General features: G+C 39.8%; 1 protein-coding gene across 13 annotated transcripts in view; it reads right to left on the bottom strand.

Moving 5' to 3' along the window:
- The window catches only part of Sugct (succinylCoA:glutarate-CoA transferase), an 857,841-nt gene that overhangs the window by 438,260 nt on the left and 396,041 nt on the right, over window positions 1-23,540 (bottom strand). For all 13 annotated transcript variants that reach the window (XM_039095899.2, XM_039095902.2, XM_039095898.2 and 10 more), the window contains one exon: window positions 13,533-13,630. In XM_039095899.2, coding sequence (XP_038951827.1) covers window positions 13,533-13,630 — 98 coding nt within the window. The remainder of the gene's footprint in view (window positions 1-13,532; window positions 13,631-23,540) is intronic.

The following is a 23,540-nucleotide window of genomic DNA, read 5'->3' as shown; positions in this document are numbered from 1 at the left end:
TATGTGTCCTTCAAAATCTCTTCAATCACCTGGCCTCGGGGTTGCTTTCTTTGTTTATTCTTTTTAATTAATATTAAATCAGGTACCATAGAGCTTATAATCCCTCTTTTAACACTGAATTTATATCCCAGGTTCAAGTCTCAAAACTTTTGTACATATCTATTAGAAAAATCATGGTGACGGATTAGAGGAATTTTTTAAAAAATAAAATCTTAATTCAATTTCAAAAACATTTAAACCTCTCTTTAGAAATCCCTAAACTGGAACATTTAGTTTCACAGTGATTCACTATAGCAAACTGTAAAATTAAGTAAACTCACAACGCTATACCTAAGACTTCATTTAGGGGATTGAATGAGCCAGCGATGGCGGGAGCGTTGTACAGACTGGCTTTGGTTCACGAGAAAGCAGCACAGCACTTTTAACACTGACTTTCTGGACTGAATCCAAGAGACACTGGCTTTACATTAGTAACAGTTTCCCAAAGTGTAAAAGTTGATATCCATGTCATTCCAAACTGCTTTTTTTTCTTCCTTTGGGATTTTTGTGGTCTTTAAAATTAGCTCACGTACTTATTTCTGTTTTTTAAAATAACTTTTCCTTCCCCCTACTCAATTCCATGTGCCCTTCAAAATCTCTTCAATCTCCTGGCTCACACAAAAAGTCGGGGTTGCTTGGTTTTTGTTTTTATTCTGTCTAATTAATATTAAAATATTAAATATTAAGTCTTCCCTGGCTTCCCTTCTCTAGGCCCCACAGCTCACGATGCTGGTGTGGTCATGCAGTGCTTTATGAATTTGCTTTCCTAACCAGAAACCATGGAAGCCAAGGTTTAACATTTTACCCCAGTGTCTTCTGAACCAGGATATCTAGGCAAAGGCCAAAGAATGTCAGTAAAGCAGGAGGGAGGTGGGGAATGCTCTGAATTTTATTTCTACTTTGTCCATTGTTCTCTTTTCCTTCTTCAGTCTCATTTCAGGGCTTCCTGATATTTCTCCCCAAACTACAACACGTCATCTCCATGCTCCTTCTCTTAGACTGAACACACATGAGGACTGTCATGACTGTGGTCCGAGCTATTATAAGTCACGCAAGTTGATGAGTCTCTTGCTCCTCAGCATCACAAAAATGGGTTGTTCCGTGTTTGCCAGAACCTGAACAAATCTCTAACTTGTCCTCTTCGGGCTTTAGCTAAAGTTTAATATTTTTTAGCTTTACCTGGTGTTCAACACTAGCAGCTGGATAAACAGAGTTTCTGTAACACTCAGGATACAATGGCAAGCTCAAGGGGAAAGTCTTCCACATTACAAAAGAAAGAAAAGATTTGCTGGCAGGCACAAGTGAGGACTAGGAACACCTGAGAGCCCTGGAGGGAACTGTGTGTGCTGGCTACAGAAACAGTTGATGACCAAAGCAGGCAGCTGAGTCTCAGAGAAAGCCTCCAACTACACTCCAAGAGAATAGTTAAAGTAAACCCTTGCACAAGCCCTTCAAGCAGTCTAAGAATTCCACAGTGTACAAAGGGGATTCCTGATTCTGCAGACTTAGCATGCATCCTACTGTGGCGAAGATGGAAATGGCCAATGTTGAGGAAAAGCCTTGGAAGATTATGAACCACAGTAGGAAATCCTTATGTTTGCTAAGGACCATTCGCTCGTAAAAATCTGGTAATGCCTCAGTTCTCAGTTTGGGATGTCAAATTGAATGCAAGAACTGAGTTTCTTATGAGTCCATCATGCCTAGCATTTATTTTTAAAGTTATCTGTACTGTTAATTCATTGTCAGATATCCAGCCCCAGCTTTACATATTCTAAAGATGAGAGTATATATGAGCACAGAAGAAAAGTATGTATTTTAATAACAAACATCAGGCAAACCCCTGCTGTATTCACATGACAATGTAACTATTGATCTGCTCCCACCTCAAAAGGGATTGGCAAATACTAGAAAAATTATAGCATTTATAGCAATACATTTAAAAAAGACAATAAATGGTTAATTCACTCCAGTTGTAATACATTTTTGAAGCAGAAAAATGTTTTTAAAGAAAATGTTATGTGAAAAACATGCTCAAAACAACCACAAGAACTGACATCTAGAAAATCGGCAAGGGTCCAGGGAGCTGGGTATTTTGTCTATAATTTATGCTATTTTCCCAACCTTCAGAACAGTCCTTGGTATGCCACAGATAGTCTATATCTGTAAAAATAAGTGAGTGAGTGAGTGAGTGAGTGAGTGAGTGAGTGAGTGAGTGAGTGAGTGAGTAAGTAGATTTGGGTGAATCTAGTATTGAGTACTAGATGTTACTAATGAAATTGGGGTTGCTCCCAGGGTTCTTAGTCTTCTTAATAAAAAATCTTAAGAACAATTCAGATGAAAGGTTAGGAACAATTTTATTAGCATTTAATAGAAAAACCACAGACAGTCTAACTGCAAACTTCAGTAGCTGCCTAGAGTGGGGGTCAGGGTGGGAATGGAAAGAGAAAGCACGAAAGCAATGTCCTGGGGGTTAGGTATGGAGGTTCAGGAAGATGAGGCAATAGTGAGGTACCTTAACAGAAACACTGAAGAAGTCCAAGGTTCTAGAGAAAGTTAACTTGAGTCCTGGCCCATATCCAAAAGACAAAAAAGAGAAAGGAAAAGTTGCACCTTTCTGAATCAGAGTGGCTCCATGGCAACTATATAGAGAACAAGGATTCTTGGTAGACAAAGTACATGATCTTATTAAGAGTGTAATTATCCTTCCTGTCTCTTTAGCATGGAATTAACTGAAACTACTTCTTGTGGGGCGGTTCTTTAACTAGGAGATTTACTGGCTCTACTGAATTAAGTCTAACGTTTTGGGTATGTCGGAATACTAGGTGCTCCCTCCCATAATGGGCCTCTAAAGAGCCTAAATAAGGTTCCTATAATAGAAGCACTCGCTATGGAAACTCCTGAGTTTCCATGGCCTCTCCACTAAAATAAAAGGAAGTTTAACTGGCTCGGTGTTACTGGAATACTTTGAACTTCCTAACAAGATTTGCTGCACAGCAAACTCATTTTTAACCCCCTACCAAAAAAAAAAAAACTCACAATTCGTTTATTTCACAATTTAAGCATTAGCCTGATTATAAAGCCAGTCTTTATTTTCATGATTTAATGTACTTTTCACCTCTCTCAATGTCTGTGCCCCAACCTTAGTCTTCCCCTTGCTCCCCTGGCCTACGACACAGCATCTTGAGCTGTTCCTTGATCTTCATCACATGCCCTCAGCCTTAGAAACTTCTTCTGCAGGTCTGCTGACTCCCTTTTCTCAGTTCCTACAGGACTCTGTTTACACTTCATTTTATCAACCAGGCCCCTTGACTCATGGGTAAGGATGAAGCCATTATCATTCTCAACTTTTGATACTGGTCCTTTCCCTTTCCTAGTTGTCGTTCAGTAATGTGCTTTCCTGGTTTGTTTATCTCCAATCCTTATTACTCACTTATTAAGCAAGAGCCTCCAGACAGTACATGTTGAACTAATAAACAGGTACAAAGTTACTATGTGTTACTGCAAGAGAGAAATATGGTATATGAAGAGGGCACAGTCCTTAAAATACCTTTACTATCCATTCATGGTGTAACCTGTGGTGGTTTGAATGAGACTGACCATCATAGGCTCATATTCGAATGCTCAGTCCCCTTTGGTAGAACTGTTTGTTAAGGTTTAGGAGATGTCTCTTTATTGTAGGTTGTGTCACTGAGGTGGGCTTTGGGGTTTCAAAAACCCACACCTTTCACAGTTAGCTCTCTCCCTCTCCCTCTCCCTCTCCCTCTCCCTCTCCCTCTCCCTCTCCCTCTCCCTCTCCCTCTCCCTCTCCCTCTCCTTTCTTGTGGAAAGGAATAAAAGATCACAGCTGTTGCTCTAGCCCCATGTCTGCATGTTCGCTGCCATGATGATCATGCACTAACCCTCCGAACCTTGGTCATAGGATCACTTCACAGAAATTGAAATGTAAAACATTTCCTAAACTTCAGGACTGACCTCTGTGAAGAGGAAAAAGAATTGAGCTGGAGCCCCAACCTTGCTGATCCCGGCCCACAGCTCACTGCACCCAAAGTCCTTGGGAGTGAGAGCTCACCGCCTGGACAGCTGGGCACTCCTGAGACTGCAGAGCAGGAGAGACCACAAATACTGCCCACCCCTGCCCACATCCCTAGCTCAAGAGTAAATTGTATAGGGCCTCTGGGAACAGGAAGATGGGGGCACTTCAAGCAGCAGGAACCCTGTGGTCCAGACACAACCCGGTCTGAAAGGACCCAATCAAGAGCTTGCTCCACCCAAATCCCATGGGAAGGAGAGTTAAACCATCAGAGGGGCAGACACGCCTGGGAAGCCACAGGAGACTACACTCTGCCAACATTTCTGACTCCAGAAGAAAACATCTAATGCCATCTGGGACCCTGGTACACGGGGGCCCCAGGAAAAACTGTGCAGGCCCTCCTGGTTACCACCCTCATGGAGAGCTCAAAAGCAGCCCCCCATGAGCAACTTCAGCAGTAAGACCAAATTTTCTGCTCCAAGCGACCTGCCTGGTGGACTTAGGACACAGGCCCACAGGAACAGCTGAAGACCAGCAGACAGGAAAGACTACATGCCCGAAAGCAGAAGACTCTGTTCCCATAACTGGCTGAAAGAAAACAGGAAAGCAAGTCTACAGCACTCCTGACACACAGGCCTATAGGATGGTCGAGCCACTGTCAGAAATAGCAGAACAAGGTAACACCAGAGACAACCAGATGGCGAGAGGCAAGCACAGGAACCCAAGCAACAGAAACCAAGACTACATGGCATCATCAGAACCCAATTCTCCCACCAAAGAGAACACTGAATATCCAAACACACCAGAAAAGCAAGATCTAGATTTAAAGTCACATTTGATCATGATGATGGAGGACTTCAAGAAAGACATGAAGAACTCCATTAGAGAAACAGAGGGAAACATAAATAGCCAGTAGATGCCTATAGAGGGGAATCACAGAAATCCCTGAAAGAATTCCAGGAAAACACAATCAAACAGGAGAAGGAATTAAAAATGGAAATAGAAACAATAAAGAAAGCACACAGGGAGACAACCCTGGATATAGAAAACCAAAAGAAGAGACAAGGAGCTGTAGATACAAACATCATCAACAGAATGCAAGAGATAGAAGAGAGAATCTCAGGAGCAGAAGATTCCATAGAAATAATCGACACAATGGTCAAAGATAATGGAAAATGGTAAAAGCTAGTGGTCCAAAACATACAGGAAATTCAGGACTCAAAGAGAAGATTGTACCTAAGGGTAATAGGTATAGAAGAGAGTGAAGACTCCCAACTCAAAGGACCAGTAAATATCTTCAACAAAATCATAGAAGAAAACTTCCCTAACCAAAGAAAGACATACCCATAAACATACAAGAAGCCTACAGAACTCCAAATAGATTGGACCACAAAAGAAACTCCTCCCATCACATAATAGTCAAAACACCTAATGCACAAAAAAAAAAGAAAGAATATTAAAAGCAGTAAGGGAAAAAGGTCAAGTAACATATAAAGGCAGACCTATCAGAATCACACCAGACTTCTCACCAGAGACTATGAAAGCCAGAAGATCCTGAACAGATGTCATACAGACCATAAGAGAACACAAATGCCACCCAGGGTTACTGTATCCAGCAAAACTCTCAATTAACATAGATGGAGAAACCAAGATATTCCATGACAAAACCAAATTTACACAATATCTTTCTCCAAATCCAACACTACAAAGGATAATAAATAGAAAAGCACAACATAAGGAGGCAAGCTACACCCTAGAAATAGCAAGAAACTAATCGTCTTGGCAACAAAACAAAGAGACGAAAAGCACATAAACATAATCTCACATCCAAATATGAATATAACAGGAAGCAATAATCACTATTCCTTCATATCTCTCAACATCAATGGCCTCAACCCCAATAAAAAGACATAGATTAACAAACTGGATATGCAATGAGGACCCTGCATTCTGCTGCCTACAGGAAACAAACCTCAAAGACAAAGACAGACACTACCTCAGAGTGAAAGGCTGGAAAACAACTTTCCAAGCAAATGGTCTGAAGAAGCAAGCTGGAGTAGCCATTCTAATATCAAATAAAATCGATTTTCAACTAAAATTGATCAAAAAAGATAAGGAAGGACACTACATATTCATCAAAGGAAAAAATCCACCAAGATGAACTCTCAATCCTAAATATCTATGCTCCAAATACAAGGGCACCTACGTACATAAAAGAAACCTTACTAAAGCTCAAAGCACACATTGCACCTCACACAATAATAGTAGAATATTTCAACACCTCACGCCCATCAATGGACAGTTCATGGAAACAGAAATTAAACAGAGACATAGACAGACTAAGAGAAGTCATGAACTGAATGGACTTAACAGATATTTATAGAACATTCTATCCTAAATCAAAAGGATATGCCTTCTTCTCACCACCTCATGGTACTTTCTCCAAAATTGACCATATAATTGGTCATAAAACAGGCCTCAACATGTTCAGAAAGATAGAAATAATCCCATGACTCCTATCAGACCACCATGAGCTAAAGCTGGTCTTCAAAAACAATAAGGGAAGAATGCCCACATATACATGGAAGTTGAACAATGCTCTACTAAAAGATAACCTGGTCAAGGAAGAAATAAAGAAAGAAATTAAAGACTTCTTAGAATTTAATGAAAATGAAGGTACAACTTACCCAAACTTATGGGACACAATGAAATCTGTGCTAAAAGGAAAACACATAGCTCTGAGTACCTTCAGAAAGAAACAGGAGAGAGCATATATGAGCAGCTTGACAGCACACTTAAAAACTCTAGAACAAAAAGAAGCAAATACACCCAGGAGGAGTAGAAGGCAGGAAATAATCAAACTCAGAGCTAAAATCAACCAAGTAGAAACAAAAAGGACCATACAAAGAATCAACAGAACCGAAAGTTGGTTCTTTGATAAAATCAAGAAGATAGAGAAACCCTTAGCCACACTAACGAGAGGATACAGAGAGTGTGTCCAAATTAACAAAATCAGAAATGAAAGGAGAGACATAACTACAGAATCAGAGGAAATTAAAAAAAATCATCAGATCCTACTACAAAATCCTATATTCAACAAAACTTGAAAATCTGGAGGAAATGGACAATTTCCTAGACAGATACCAGGTACCAAAGTTAAATCAGGAACAGATAAACCATTTAAACAACCCGATAACACATAAAGAAATAGAAGCAGTTATTAAAGGTCTCCCAACCAAAAAGAGCCCAGGTCCATATGGCTTCAGTGCAGAATCCGATCAGACCTTCATAGAAGACCTCATACCAATACTATCGAAACAGTTCCACAAAATTGAAACAGATGGAGCACTACCAAATTCCTTCTATGAAGCCACAATTACTCTTGTACCTAAACCACACAAAGACCCAACAAAGAAAGAGAACTTCAGACCAATTCCTCTGATGAATATCGATGCAAAAATACTCAATAAAATTCTGGCAAACTGAATCCAAGAGCACATCAAAACAATCATCCACCATGATCAAGTAGGCTTCATCCCCATCATGCAGGGATGGTTTAATATACGGAAAACCATCAACGTAATCCATTATATAAACAAACTGAAAGAACAAAACCACGTGATCATTTCATGAGATGCTGAGAAAGCATTTGAAAAAATTCAACACCCCTTCATTATAAAAGTCCTGGAAAGAATAGGAATTCAAGGCCCATACCTAACCATAGTAAAAGCCATATACAGCAAACCAGTCACTAACATTAAACTAAATGGAGAGAAACTTGAAGCAATCCCACTAAAATCAGGGACTAGACAAGGCTGCCCACTCTCTCCCTACTTACTCAATATAGTTCTTGAAATTCTACCCAGAGCAATCAGAAAAAAATAGGAGATCAAGGGGATACAGATTAGAAAAGAAGTCAAAATATCACTATTTGCAGATGATATGATAGTATATTTAAGTGATCCCTAAAGTTCCACTAGAGAACTACTAAACCTGATAAACACCTTCAGCAAAGTGGCTGGGTATAAAATTAACTCAAATAAATCAGTAGGCTTCCTCGACACAGAAGAGAAACAAGCCAAGAAAGAAATTAGGGAAAAGACACCCTTCTTAATAGTCCCAAATAATATAAAGTACCTCGTTGTGACTTTAACCAAGCAAGTGAAAGATCTGTACGATAAGAACTTCAAGCCTCTGAAGAAAGAAATTGAAGAAGACCTCAGAAGATGGAAAGATCTCCCATGCTCATGAATTGGCAGGATTAATATATTAAAATGGCCATTTTACCAAGATCGATCTACAGATTCAATGCAATCCCCATCAAAATACCAATCCAATTCTTCAGAGAGTTAGACAGAACAATTTGCAAATTCATCTGGAATAACAAAAACCCCAGGACACTAAAACTATCCTCAACAATAAAAAGACTTCTGGGGAAATCACTATTCCTGAATTCAAGCAGTATTACAGAGCAATAGTGATAAAAACTGCATGGTATTGGTACAGAGACAAACAGATAGACCAGTGGAATAGAATTGAAGACCCAGAAATGAACCAATACACCTATGCTCGCTTGATTTGTGACAAAGGAGCCAAAACCATCCACTGGAAAACAGATAGCATTTTCAGGAAATGGTGCTTGTTCAACTGGAGGTCAACATGTAGAAGAATGCAAATCGATCCATTCTTATCACCCTGTACAAAGCTTAATTCGAAGTGAATCAAGGACCTCCACATCAAACTAGATACACTCAAACTAATAGAAGAAAAACTAGGGAAGCATCTTGAACACGTGGGCACTGGAGAAAATTTCCTGAACAAAACACCAATGGCTTATGCTCTAAGATCAAGAATCGACAAATGGGATCTCATAAAACTGCAAAGCTTCTGTAATCCAAAGGACACTGTTGTTAGGACAAAACGGCAACCAACAGATTGGGAAAAGATCTTTACCAATCATACAACAGATAGAGGGCTTATATCCAAAATATACAAAGAACTCAAGAAGTTAGACTGCAGGGAGACAAATAACCCTATTAAAAGATGGGGTTCAGAACTAAACAAAAAATTCACAGCTGAGGAATGCTGAATGGCTGAGAAACACCTAAAGAAATGTTCAGCATCTTTAGTCATAAGGGAAATGCAAATCAAAACAACCCTGAGATTTTACCTCACACCAGTGAGAATGGCTAAAATAAAAAACTCACGTGACAGCAAATGCGGGTGAGGATGTGGAGAAAGAGGAACACTCCTACATTGTTGGTGGGATTGCAGACTGGTAAAACCATTCTGGAAATCAGTCTGGAGGTTCCTCAGAAAATTGGACATTGAACTGCCTGAGGATCCAGCTATACCTCTCTTGGGCATATACCCAAAAGATGCCTCAACATACAAAAGAGACACGTGCTCCACTATGTTCCTTGCAGCCTTATTTATAATAGCCAGAAACTGGAAAGAACCCAGATCCCCTTCAACAGAGGAATGGATACAGAATATGTGGTACATCTACACAATGGAATATTATTCAGCTATCAAAAACAACAACTTTATGAAATTCGTAGGCAAATGGTTGGAACTGGAAAATATCATTCTGAGTGAGCTAACCCAATCACAGAAAGACATACATGGTATGCACTCATTGATAAGTGGCTATTAGCCCAAATGCTTGAATTACCCTGGATGCCTAGAACAAATGAAACTCAAGACGGATGATCAAAATGTGAATGTTTCACGCCTTCTTTAAAAGGGGAACAAGAATACCCTTGGCAGGGAAGAGAGAGGCAAAGATTAAAACAGAGACTGAAGTAACACCCATTCAGAGCCTGCCCCACATGTGGCCCATACATATCCAGCCACCCAATTAGACAAGATGGATGAAGCAAAGAAGTGCAGGCCGACAGGAACCAGCTGTAGATCTCTCCTGAGAGACACAGCCAGAATACAGCAAATACAGAGGCGAATGCCAACAGCAAACCACTGAACTAAGAATGGGACCCTCATTGATGGATTCAGAGAAAGTACTGGAAGAGCTTGAAGGGGCTCGAAACCCCATATGAACAACAATGCCAAGCATCCAGAGCTTCCAGGGACTAAGCCACTACCCAAAGACTATACATGGACTGACCCTGGGCTCCCGCCTCATAGGTAGCAATGAATAGCCTAGTAAAAGCACCAGTGGAAGGGGAAGCCCTTGGCCCTGCCAAGACTGAACCCCCAGTGTATGTGATTGTTGGGGGAGGGGGGTAATGTGGGGAGGATGGGGAGGGGAACACCCACAGAGAAGGGGAGGGAGGATTAGGGGGATATTGGCCTGGAAACCTGGAAGGGGAATAACAATTGAAATGTAAATAAGAAATACTCAAGTTAATAAAGATGGGGGAAAAAAAGAATCACCTATATTGGTCCTGAACTTGACAGGAATCTAGCAAACAATGTCCTTGCCCTTCCCTTGTCTCTGCATACTAATGTGTCTCTATTTCCATGGAACATTCAGAAATGTTTTGCAATTTTGGAAATGATTGAAAGGAATCCCCTAGGGTCAAGATCAGAATACTGAACAATGCAGACCCCTGAGAAATACCATTCCTAGAACTAATGCACATTTTGCTTGTGTTTGATGACAGGCTAGATATGAGCTACAGACTAGATACTTTCTCTTGTAAAGGTACCATTATCTGTTTGAGAACCTAGGAAGAAATATAAGAGTGTGGCTTCATAGCAATGTAGAAATGCCCATTCAGCTACAACTGTTTGGGGACATGCTAAGTTTGGGAAAGAAGACAGAACACCTAAAATACATATGTGGCCAGAGTCGGGGCCTCCAATTGTAAAGAGTTAGATTCCTGCAGACAAGAAACTTCCATAGCATCAGATTATGAAGGACCCTAGATTTCAAACTGAATTAACTGGACTTAGTCCTGTAATTTGTGGAAAGCCAGTAAATGTTCTCAATCTGGAAAATAATGTAGATCATCTATGGGAATGACAAGCCTCAAGGCATTGGTAAAGACTGTTGAAAGCTGACATCTAAATAGTATTAATTCACTGGTAGTGAGACTTCAGAGAGACAGAGGATGCTTGTAGGTGAGAATGAATAGACGTGCTAATCTTGCCTCCTCCCCTCTATTATGGGAAAGTATTGGGAGAATTCAAAATCTTAAAAATCTTAACGTAACACCAAAAAAGTCAACACACAAACAGAAGGGACCCTACAAACTGGACCTGCAAAAAACCAAAACAACAACAAAAGAGCACCCTAAGGGAAGAATTCCCAATGTTGCTTTCTGTGACTATCACTAGATTCTTTCTTCCAGTATACTTTCTTATTCTTTCTTGAATCTGAATAGAAAAATAATGAGCCTATGAGTTCAAAAATGTTTAAATGCTATGGTGTGTGTGTGTGTGTGTGTGTGTGTGTGTGTGTGTGTGTGTGTGTATGTTTATTTCAAAACTAAGTCATTGCACAGTACAATTCTACAACTGAATTTATCAAAGTTTTAGGGCACAAGAAACTGTAATTTTGTATGTCCAGGTGCTAATGACTTAATCAGATGATACTTGCAACTGCCTGGGTTTATATCTTTCTTGGGACTTACTCTTCTCACAGCATGGACATGATTTATTTAGTCTATCAAAGAGCTTTTGATAAGGTTCTCACAAGTGCCTATTCTTGAGATCTGGTAACCATGGTGTGAAAGGAAAAGTCCTATCAATGAATTAAATGAATTTAAAATGCTTTAGAGACAAAGAGGCAAAAAGTAGAAATGAATGGGTAATTCTCCTGTGGAGAAAGGTTAATCATTAAGGGCTATGAGGCTTTGCAGTAGAATCAGAATTATATTTAACTAATGAACAGGAAAGGGGCACCCAATTCTCATTCCCATACTCTGTGCATTAACACTCCCCCCCCCACACACACAAACACACACTCACAAACACACAGACAGCCTCCATTGACATAAACAGCATTTGACACATGGAAGAGATACAGTATAAAGACATGTTTAAAATGTAGAAAGGCAGACCTGGGTAAAGAAATAGCAAAAATTTCACGGAAAGGTCTCAAAATGTAAGACAAAAATAATAAAAGTTTTGTTAGTATGATTTTACTTTCTAAGGACTTCAATTCATATTACATGGAACCACATGGGCACTTGATCAGAACCCTGAGTCACTATTGCAACAAAAGCAAATCTTACCACTGAATGACACCACCTATGAGCGTTTGGAGTGAGAAAACCCACAGAGCCTATTTCTACACACAGAAGTTTAGAAGCAAACAAAGTGAAACTAATAGGAAAGAGTGGAAATTATTACTCTTTTATACAAAATTCAAAATTTGATATGTCTTCCAAAAGTATAGCCTGACATAAATGGAAATTTAGAAACCAAACACTCAATCAATAAGGCTCTTTTATAACTTGTTACTTATTAAGGCATTTCCCATCACAACAACTCATTCTCACCAAGGGCTCAGAAAATCTAATAAACTCTTAGTTTCACCTCCATATATTTGGTTTCCTTATCTGTACCAATAGGAACAATAGGACCTACGCAGTAGGAAAATCACAAAGGTTAAATGAAATGAGGTACAGAGCATTCAACACAGTGAAAACTTAAATAATATTAAATTCCTGTTGTGCTCGTCGCTAACTGAAGCGGGCGGTTCTGATCCTAACATCCTGTTACACAATTGGTTCTTGATTTGTCAGTAAAGAAGGCAAGGGGCCAATTGCTGGACAGAAGGTACGAACTGTACTTCCAGGTCCAAGGGGGAAAAGGCAGATGTAAGGAAGGAGAGTGGAGTCTCTACCACGCATTAGAGGAAGAAAAACACAGCAACCATGTGAGGTCTGGAATGGGGAGGGGGAGCTGGGGCCTGTGGCCACTACTGCAGGCAGGTGGCTAGGGTTGTTTCGCAAGGGCTAGGTGGGACTAGCCCCTGAAGTTATGGGCAGGTGGAGAGACAGATAATAAATTGGTAAGAGCATGCTTTTCCAGGATGGAGATAGCAGCACCTAGCAATTGTGCCTAGAAGGCAGGTTGTAAAGGATCAAACTATGTATGTGTCTTGTCAGAGGATTCGAGGAAAGCCAGGTGGGGACTGGGAGCTCAGCCCACTTCCTGGAGCAAAGGCAAGCAGAGCATAAAAGAAGCTGGTTAGGGACTCAAGAGCAAGGTCACCTTTGGGAGCTAAAGGCGGTAACATAAAACTACTGCAGCAGCTAACAATTTATGATATGCTAAATCCAGTTACACACTACAGAGAAACAACCTAAGTGAACTTACTGCGGCTTTGTTTACACCATTGTTAGCAGTTGATATTCCATAAGTTATTTAAATGCTTTCAAATGTTGTTTAACAACAACAATTTTAAGACGTCTTTTCATTGATCAGTTAGGGATATGGAAGAGAGTTACAATGTGATATAAAGGGGGTTTTTAGGTATCAGGTTGAAGCTTACCGTGCCGATAGGATTTTCACAAGCTCTTTTCTATTCTGTACCCGAAGGTGGTTCGTTCTATACTTGCTGTCATCAATCAATTCAGGCAAATTCAAGATCTAAAAGGTAAAAAATAATGTATACTTCACAAGTTCTTCTTGTACCCTTAGGTTCTGCTTTACAACAGCAGTCAAGATCTTCCCTGCCCCCTCTTTCCTTGTCTCCACATCTCTGTACAAGGAGATAGAAGCAGCAATATACACCTGAGGGAATCGTATTGGTGAATTGCTCTTCTCAGTTATATGAGCGTGCCTATATTCATTTATATAAAACCTACAGTCAGTATATACATATCTTAGGGGCACAGACTTAATTGTTTTACCTGTTAATAAAAGTATATTATCTATCCCAAGAGTCCTATTCAGGATATTGTATGAAGTACTAACATAAAGGGAAAGCTCATGTATTTGTCCAAATTCTAGCTGTTCAAACAACATCAAATTAAAATATCTTCTTTCTGCAGGAGTATCACTATTTTTCTTTAGTGTGTCTCCCTGAAGGCAACTGACTAGAAATGCTGTCATGTACTTCCTCCTTGGCTGCTTCTTGCTAAAGGGAAAATCTATCTTGCAAACCCCAATGGACAGTCCATAGTTTTAACTAGACCATAATGAAAGTACCAAGTAGATTTGGAAGGGACAAGACATTTTGAAAGAATGTGTGGAGACAGTTTGGCAGTTGTGTTGGAAAGTCAAAAGGAGCATTTATGGGCTGGGGGCAAGCCAGGTGCCCTACAGAAAGCCTTACTTCACTTCCTTCAATAATGTGTTTGCTTTCAATATAAACACTTAATCGTTTCACTTATTTCTCATAGTTTAAGTACAATCAATCTATTAATCATCTCACAAAGGAGAGAAAGAGGAAGAGAAGATTCCCCAGGGTCAAGAGACTATTCCAGCAGGGCAATTCCTCTTGCCTATCTGCCATGTACTCTCTCTAAAAGCAGTAATACTCTACAGGATTTTGAAAAGTGACACTGTATACAGTGTTCTCTCTAGAAACCTCCCAGTCACTGCACCTGATCCAAGTATTGGTCTCAAAACCTGACTTAGTCACAAACCTCCTTCTGAAGAGTAAGTCTTGAAGAATAAGCACGTTCCTCCGTAGAGAACTGGCCAAATTTGTAAGTCAGGCTGCATATAAAGCATACTACTGCCATCATTTCACAAAGGAGAAAGAGAAGTAGAGATACCCAGGGTCAAGAGGAGCTTGGATGCCCATGTGTCCTCTGCATTTCATTACTTGATATTTTTTGTCTTTTAAACATCAGCCACTGCCCTGAAAGCTCACTTCAGCTTCGGTTATGACGCCTCTGTTTTAGTTTTGTGCCTTTGGCCATTCTCGGATTTCCCTTGTCAGTCTCATTATCCCTAAAGTGAGTTTCCTGATAAGAGCACAGGAATGAATCATGAATTATCTTTTAAAATAAATGATGCCCACTAAAATACCTTAAAAAGAAGTCAGTCATGAAATAACACAAAAATTCACTATTTTGTAAGAAATTAAAAATGAGCAGAACCAATATGTGGAGCTTTGAGGGAATTTATATTCCTAACAACAGTAAATAAATTATTTTTAATCTCATCATCACCAACAATTTGTTTTTAATACTCATTGAAAATAGTGCAGATCTATACAATGCATTTTAAATATATAAACTCACCTGTGCCTCCTTCCAATATCCCCTTCAATCTTGTCTGCTATATATCTATAAACTCTCATTTTTCTTTTTCAAAAATTTTTATTGGTTATTTTATTTATTTATATTTAAATGGTATCCCCCTTCCAAGTTTCCCCTCCACAAACCCCCTCTCCCACTGCCCTCCTCCCATCTTCTATGACGATGCTCCTCCACTGACCTACCCACTACTGCTTCACTACCCTGGCATTCCCCTACACTGGGGCCTTCAATTCTATTCCACTGATATGTACCTGTCTCTGTACTAACACCACACAGTTTTTTATCACTATTGCTCTGTGAAGAGTGTCATTTCTCTAATTTCTTTCTCAGCCTGTTTATTCTTTCACTAGAGGAAGGCTACTGATTTGTTTGAGTTAACTTTATACCCAGCCACTTTGCTGAAGTTGTTTATCAGGTTTAGGAGTTCTCTGGTGGAGCTTTTAGGGTCACTTAAGTATATTATCATATCATCTCCAAATACTGATATTTTGACTTCTTCCTTTCCTATTTGTACCCCTTTGACCTCCATTTGCTCTCTTATTGATCGGGCTAGGACATCGAGTACTATATTGAATAAGTAGGGAGAGAGTGGGCAGTCTTGTCTAGTCCCTGATCTTAGTAAGATTGCTTCAAGTTTCTCTCCATCTAGTTCAATGTTGGTTACTGGTTTGCTGTATATGGCTTTTACTATGTTTAGGTATGGGCCTTGAATTCCTGTTCTTTCCAGGACTTTTTTGTAAAGGGGTGTTAAATTTTGTCAAATGGTTTCTCAGCATCTAATGAGATGCTCATGTGGTTTTTTTTCTTTAAGTTTGTTTATAAAGTGGATTAAGTTGATGGATTTCCATATATTGAATCATCCCTGCATCCCTGGGATGAAGCTTACTTGATCATGATGTCTGTTTTGATGTGTCCTTGGATTCAGTTTGCAAGAATTTATTGAGTATTTTTGCATCAATATTCATAAAGGAAATTGGTCTGAAATTCTCTTTCTTTGTTGGGTCTTCGTGTGGTTTAGGTATAAGAGTAATTGTGGGGTTGGGGATTTAGCTCAGTGGTAGAGTGCTTGCCTAGCAAGCGCAAGGCCCTGGGTTCGGTCCCCAGCTCCGAAAAAAAAATAAAAGAGTAATTGTGGCTTCATAGAAGGAATTCAGTAGCGCTCTGTCTGTTTCTATTTTGTGGAATAGTTTGGATAATGTTGGTATGAGGTCTTCTATGAATGTCTGATAGAATTCTACACTAAACCCATCTGGTCCTGGACTCATTTTGGTTGGGAGACTTTAATGACTGCTTCTATTTCTTTAGGAGTTATGGGATTGTTTAGATGGTTCCGATTAAACAAGCTGGAGGAACCATTCTAATATCAAATAAAATCCACTTTCAACCAGAAGTTATCAAAAAAGATAAGGAAGGACACTTCATATCATCAAAGGAAAAATTCACCAAGATGAACTCTCAATCCTAAATATCTGTGCTCCAAATACAAGGGCACCTACGTACATAAAAGAAGTCTTACTAAAGCTCAAAGCACACATTGCACCTCACACAATAATAGTAGGAGATTTCAACACCCCACTCTCATCAATGGACAGATCATGGAAAGAGACATTAAAGAGACATAGAGAAACTAACAGAAGTTATGAACCAAATGGATTTAATAGACATTTATAGAACCTTTCACCCTAAAAGAAAATAATATACCTTCTTCTCCGCACCTCATGGTACCTTCTCCAAAATTGACCATATAATCGGTCACAAAGCAGGCCTCAACAGATACAGGAAGATTAAAATAATCCCATGCACCCTATCAGATCACACAGAATAAGTCTGGTCTTCAATAACAACAAAAAAAACACAGAAAGACCACATATACATGGAAGTTAAACAATGCTCTACTCAATAACTTGGTCTAGGAAGAAATAAAGAAAGAAATTAAAGGCTTTTTAGAAATTAATGAAAATGAAAGTGCAACATACCCAAACTTATGGGACACAATGAAAATTGTGCTAAGAGGAAAACTCATAGCTCTGAGTGCCTTCAGAAAGAAACAGGAGAGAGCATATGTCACCAGCTTGACAGCACACCTAAAAGCTCTAGAACAAAAAGAAGCAAATACACCCAAGAGGAGTAGAAGGCAGGAAATAATCAAACTCAAGGCTGAAATCAGCAATGTAGAGGCAAAAAGGACGATACAGAGCATCAATAAAACCAGGAGCTGGTTCTTTGAGAAAATCAACAAGATAGATAAACCTTTAGCCAGACTAACAAGCGTGCACAGAGAGTGTATCCAAATTAACAAAATCAGAAATGAAAAGGGAGACATAACTACAGAATCTGAGGAAATTAAAAAAATCATCAGATCCTACTACAAAAGCCTATATTCAACAAAACTGGAAAAAACTGGGGGAAATGGACAATTTTCTAGACAATACCAGGTACTAAAGTTAAATCAAGATCAGATAAACTATATAAACAATCCGTAGCTCCTAAACAAATAGATGCTTTTCTAAATCTATCAGAAAAATCAAAGGCTGTAATTATATATACATTTTAAGAAGAATAGTGTGATTGTAGCATGTTATATAGGTGAAGGCAGGTACAAGATAGAATGAGGCCTGTCATCGGACAAGAAGGAAGGATGTGTGGGAAAAAAGTTTGAAGGAAGAGGAGGAGACCGGAACAGGAAGAAACTGGCAGGAGAAGCGACTGAGAGAACATGGAGGCAGAAGTTAAGATTCTACTCTATACCTTAAAGGTTGTTATGAATGTTCTTAAGGGATGGATGTGTACAGGACTTTGTATGTTTAGGTGGGCAATTATATGTTATCAATTGGATCAGAGGTTATTGTGTTGTGTGTTCTTTCTTGTGGCAAATTAAGTTTAAGAGAGTATGTAGCAGCTGGGACACTAAGCCGCCATGGAATTGAGATGTATATTTCTGGCATGGTGGCCACTTGTCTTGGAAACTGGATGGGTACAGAGATTGTTTCCAGGCTCAGAGCAAGGCCATTGGCAGTGTTATATGGGATGGAGCAAAGCGGGTGAGAGGCTTTGCTGACTGAGACTAAGATATCTATCAGATTACTTGGGGCACTGCGGGGCCGGACCTAGTGGGGGTAAAAGACACCACTATAATTTTAAAACAACATATGATCCCTGAGGGTCTACTGTCATCTATTTCAAATGCCTCATGGTCCTAACTAAGCAAATAAATAAAAGAAACATTAGAAAAGAATCTCCGTGGGGAAACAAACTACTTGTTAGGCTTGGCTACATGCTTAGCACGAGATAACCAACAAAAACTGAACTCAGTGGTGTCTTTGGAGGTTCCTTGTCTCAGAATGTTGTATCAGGGATCTTCCTTCCTACATTTATCACATACACTCTTCATTTTTTTATCCTATGGGTCCCTTGCATTATATATCATGGCCTCTAGTTTAGTGTTTCTATAAGATCCCTGAGTGTGTAAATGAGTAGGTCTCTGTTTCTTGTGCCTTCTCTTGGGCTCATTTTTCTCTAGTTATTTGTTTTATACAATTCCAATGTGTTGGTTTTTATTTTAGCTTTTTATATCATATTTTATTATTATTCCAAAGGAGCCTGTTTGTTTTGTAATGAGGGACAGAAAGAGGGATGAAATGGGAGGTAGAGAAGAGCTGGGAGGGATTGGGGGGAACTATAATCAGGATATATTATGTAAGAAAAAGATCAATCTTCAATAAAAAGAAAACATTAAATAGAAGAGAAATAAACAATGCTTATAGGAAAAACTAGTAAATTTATTGTTTTTTTTAAAGTTCAGTATAACCCACAAATAGATAATTTTCAGAGTGAGAGATTTTGGAATACTCAGTCTTAAATGGAACATCTTCATAAAATCCCTTCTCTCAGGACTCTGGGAACTGTGCTGAAGAGGAGGTAGAAAGATTATAAGAGCCAGAGGGGGTGGATGAATCCAAGAAAACTGTGTCCTCCAGATACCACAGGACTGATGCACATATGAACCACAGAGACTGTGGCAGCATGTACAGAACCTGCACAGGTTCAAGCCAGACAGGATACCAGTGCTGAGAGGAGAAGTAGACCCACACTATCATCTCTAACCAAGATGCTATATCCAATTACATCTGCTTGCAAAGGAAAAATTAGTTTTCTCCAATGAAGTATATGAAACACACATACGGGTAGGCCTAGCAATAGTGACCAAAAAAAAAAAAAATGAACTCAATGGTACTTATTTTAGCTTTTTGGGCTTATATTGCTTTGTGTGGGGAAGTTTTATCTTACTTGCCTTTTGCTTGCTTGTATAGTATGGTTTTTGATTTTGTAGTTTTATGGAGTGTGTGTGTGTGTGTGTGTGTATTGTTTCTAATGTTGTTTTTTCTCTTTTTATTATTATGGTTTGCTTTGGTTGATTTGCCTGTTTGTTTTCTAAAGAGAGAAAGGACATAGAGTTGGTTGGGTGGGTAGGTAGGCAGGGAGGATCTAGGAGGAATTCGGGGAAAGAAGATAGTGACCAGATTATATGGCATGAAAAAAATTTCCAATAAAAAAGTCTAATATAAAACAAAAAGATATCATCACTTGTTACAGAGGTTTCATAAAAGATTAATGTTGGATACAGCTGCCATAGGGGAAAAATACTACTCTATCTAGCTGTCTATAACCCACAGTCCTTTTAATAAACTATGCTGCCTTCTCATCCTAGAGTGTTGTTGCTGCTACTACAGGACTATTGCATATCTCCCCTCCCCTGATGTTCTTGGGATGGGGAGAGAGCTTGAGATGCTCAGCCTACCTCAGGCTGGTAGAGTCATGGTCATATTTTAGCACATCATGCTGGCAATTAGAAGTGGCTTCTCAGCAATGACAGGCTCTGGACCCACACTGTCTCTTGCCTTGCCATTGATCACACTTGAAATGGTATAGGCTCGGTGAACAATCTCCACATATAACATACTCAAAACCAATTCTTCAGCTCTTGATCAAACTTAATCTTTTTGACCTGGGCTATTTTACCATTTATGTCTTCTGTGAACTGTTGCTTAGATCTTAAAACTTTCTAGAACCTAACTGGTATAACATTTGCTTTTCTGTCAATTTTTTTCCTTAGAAGTCACTGCTAGACACAAACCTTGCCACACTTACCTTAAAGTGATGATTCTTCTGCCTTTAATTATCCCCTCTTGATTGTTTTATGGCTTTGGAAATCAGTTTAAATGCTTGTCTAAATCAGTTAAATCTACCAAAGCCTCTCCAAATTCATAAAAGTCACATCTCAACATGGAGTTTGGTCATGTCACTAAAAGCCCCATGCTAGCTTTGAGGTCCTGACCAAATCAACCTCTTAGCTCTCCTGTGTACACGATCTGACACAGATGAATGCACTGGACATCAATCATGATCTCTCACATGCTCCAGTCTCATGGTAATGTACCTGTCTTTTCTCCAATGCATTCTAGTCCTTGATCTCCATGGAGGACTTAACTAGAAATAGTCAAATACTCCTAAATCCACTTGTGAGCCAGCCCATCAAGAATTCATAGAAGCCTTATCTATAACAGCCAGAAGCTGGAAAGAACCCTGATATCTTTCAACAGAGGAATTGATACAAAAGAAATGTGGTACATTTACACAATGGAGTACTATTCAGTGATTAAAAACAATGACTTCATGAAATTCTTAGGCAAATAGATGGAACTAGAAAATATCATCCTGAATGAGGTAACCCTGTCACAAGAGAACACACATGGTATGCATTTACTGAATAGCAGATATTAGCCCAAAAGCTCAGAATACCCAAGATACAATTCGCAAACCCTATGAAGCTCAAGAAGAAGGAAGAAAAAAGGATGGATGCTTCAGACCTTCTTAGAAAGGGGAACAAAAATACTCACAGGAGAAAATATGGAGACAAAGTGTGGAGCAGAGAATGAAGGAAAGACCATCAGGAGAATGCCCCACCTAGAGGATCCATCCCATATACAGATACCAAACCCCGTCACTATTGGGGATGCCAAGAAGTACATGCTGACAGGAGCGTTAATAGCTGTCTCTTGAGAGGCTCTGAATTTGACAAAATTCAATATTCCTTTATGTTAAAAGTCTTGGAAAGATCAGGAATTCAAGTCCCATACCTAATCATAGTAAAAGCAATACAGAGCAAACCAGTAGCCAATATCATTGGAGAGAATCTTGAAGCAATCCCAATAAAATCAGGGACTAGACAAGGCTACCCACTCTCTCCCTACTTATTCAATATAGTACTCAAAGTCCTAGTCAGAGCAATCAGACAACAAAAGGACGTCAAAGGGAAACAAATTGGAAAGGAAAAAGTCAAAATATCATTATTTGCAGATGATATCATAGTATACTTAAGTGACCCCAAAAGTTCCACCAGAGAACTACTAAACCTGATAAACAACTTCAGCAAAGTGACTGGGTATAAAATAAACTCAAACAAATCAGTAATCTTCCTCTACTCAAAGAATAAACAGGCTGAAAAAGAAATTAGGGAAAGAACAGCCTTCACAATAGTCACAAATAATATAAGATACCTTGGTTTGACTTTAACCAAGCAAGTTAAAGATCTATATGACAAGAACTTCAAGTCACTGAATAAAGAAATTAAGGATCTCAAAAGATGTAAAGGTCTCCCATGCTCATGGATGGGCAGGATTAATACAGCAAAAACGACCATTTTGCCAAAAGCAACCTACAGATTCAATGCAATCCCCATCAAAATTCCAATTCAAGTCTTCACAGAGTTAGAAAGAGTAATTTGCAAATTCATTTGGTTCAATTGGAGGTCAGCAAGTAGAAGGATGTAAATCGATCCAGTCTTATCTACTTGTACAAAGCTCAAGTCCAAATGGATCAAGGACCTCCACATAAAACCAGGTACACTCAAACTAATAGAACAGAAAGTTGAGATTGAAAATGGGGTCCCACCCGCGGATCCCGGCCCGCAGCAGCTCTCTGCTCCCAGACCCGGTGAGAGAGAGACCCAACCGCCTGGTCAGGTGGGCACTCCTGAGGCTGCAGAGCGGAAGAGACCACCAACACTGCTCACCCCTGCCCACATCCCTGGCCCAAGAGGAAACTGTATAAGGCCTCTGGGCTCCCGTGGGGGAGGGCCCAGGAGCGGCAGGACCCCTGCCAGAGACACCGCCGGACCCTGAAGGAAACAGACCGGATAAACAGTTCTCTGCACCCAAATCCCGTGGGAGGGAGAGCTAAACCTTCAGAGAGGCAGACAGGCCTGGGAAACCAGAAGAGACTGCTCCCTGCACACACATCTCGGACGCCAGAGGAAAAAGCCAAAGACCATCTGGAACCCTGGTGCACTGAAGCTCCCGGAAGGGGCGGCACAGGTGTTCCTGGCTGCTGCCGCTGCAGAGAGCCCCTGGACAGCACCCCATGAGCAAACCTGAGCCTCGGGACCACAGGTAAGACCAAATTTTCTGCTGCAAGAAAGCTGCCTGGTGAACTCAAGACACAGGCCCACAGGAACAGCTGAAGACCTGTAGAGAGGAAAAACTACACGCCCGAAAGCAGAACACTCTGTCCCCATAACTGACTGAAAGAGAGGAAAACAGGTCTACAGCACTCCTGACACACAGGCTTATAGGACAGTCTAGCCACTGTCAGAAATAGCAGAACAAAGTAACACTAGAGATAATCTGATGGCGAGAGGCAAGCGCAGGAACCCAAGCAACAGAAACCAAGACTACATGGCATCATCGGAGCCCAATTCTCCCACCAAAACAAACATGGAATATCCAAACACACCAGAAAAGCAAGATCTAGTTTCAAAATCATATTTGATCATGATGCTGGAGGACTTCAGGAAAGACCTGAACACACTTAGGGAAGCACAGGAAAACATTAATAAACAAGTAAAAGCCTACAGAGAGGAATCGCAAAAATCCCTGAAAGAATTCCAGGAAAACACAATCAAACAGTTGAAGGAATTAAAAATGGAAATAGAAGCAATCAAGAAAGAACACATGGAAACAACCATGGATATAGAAAACCAAAAGAAGAGACAAGGAGCTGTAGATACAAGCTTCACCAACAGAATACAAGAGATGGAAGAGAGAATCTCAGGAGCAGAAGATTCCATAGAAATCATTGACTCAACTGTCAAAGATAATGTAAAGCGGAAAAAGCTACTGGTCCAAAACATACAGGAAATCCAGGACTCAATGAGAAGATCAAACCTAAGGATAATAGGTATAGAAGAGAGGGAAGACTCCCAGCTCAAAGGACCAGTAAATATCTTCAAC

This window comes from Rattus norvegicus, chromosome 17 (genome assembly GCF_036323735.1).
Source record: "Rattus norvegicus strain BN/NHsdMcwi chromosome 17, GRCr8, whole genome shotgun sequence".
In the NCBI taxonomy this organism is placed as follows: Eukaryota; Metazoa; Chordata; class Mammalia; order Rodentia; family Muridae; genus Rattus; species Rattus norvegicus.
The sequence above is the reverse complement of the archived record's forward strand: the minus strand, read 5'-3'. Positions and strand labels throughout refer to the sequence as shown.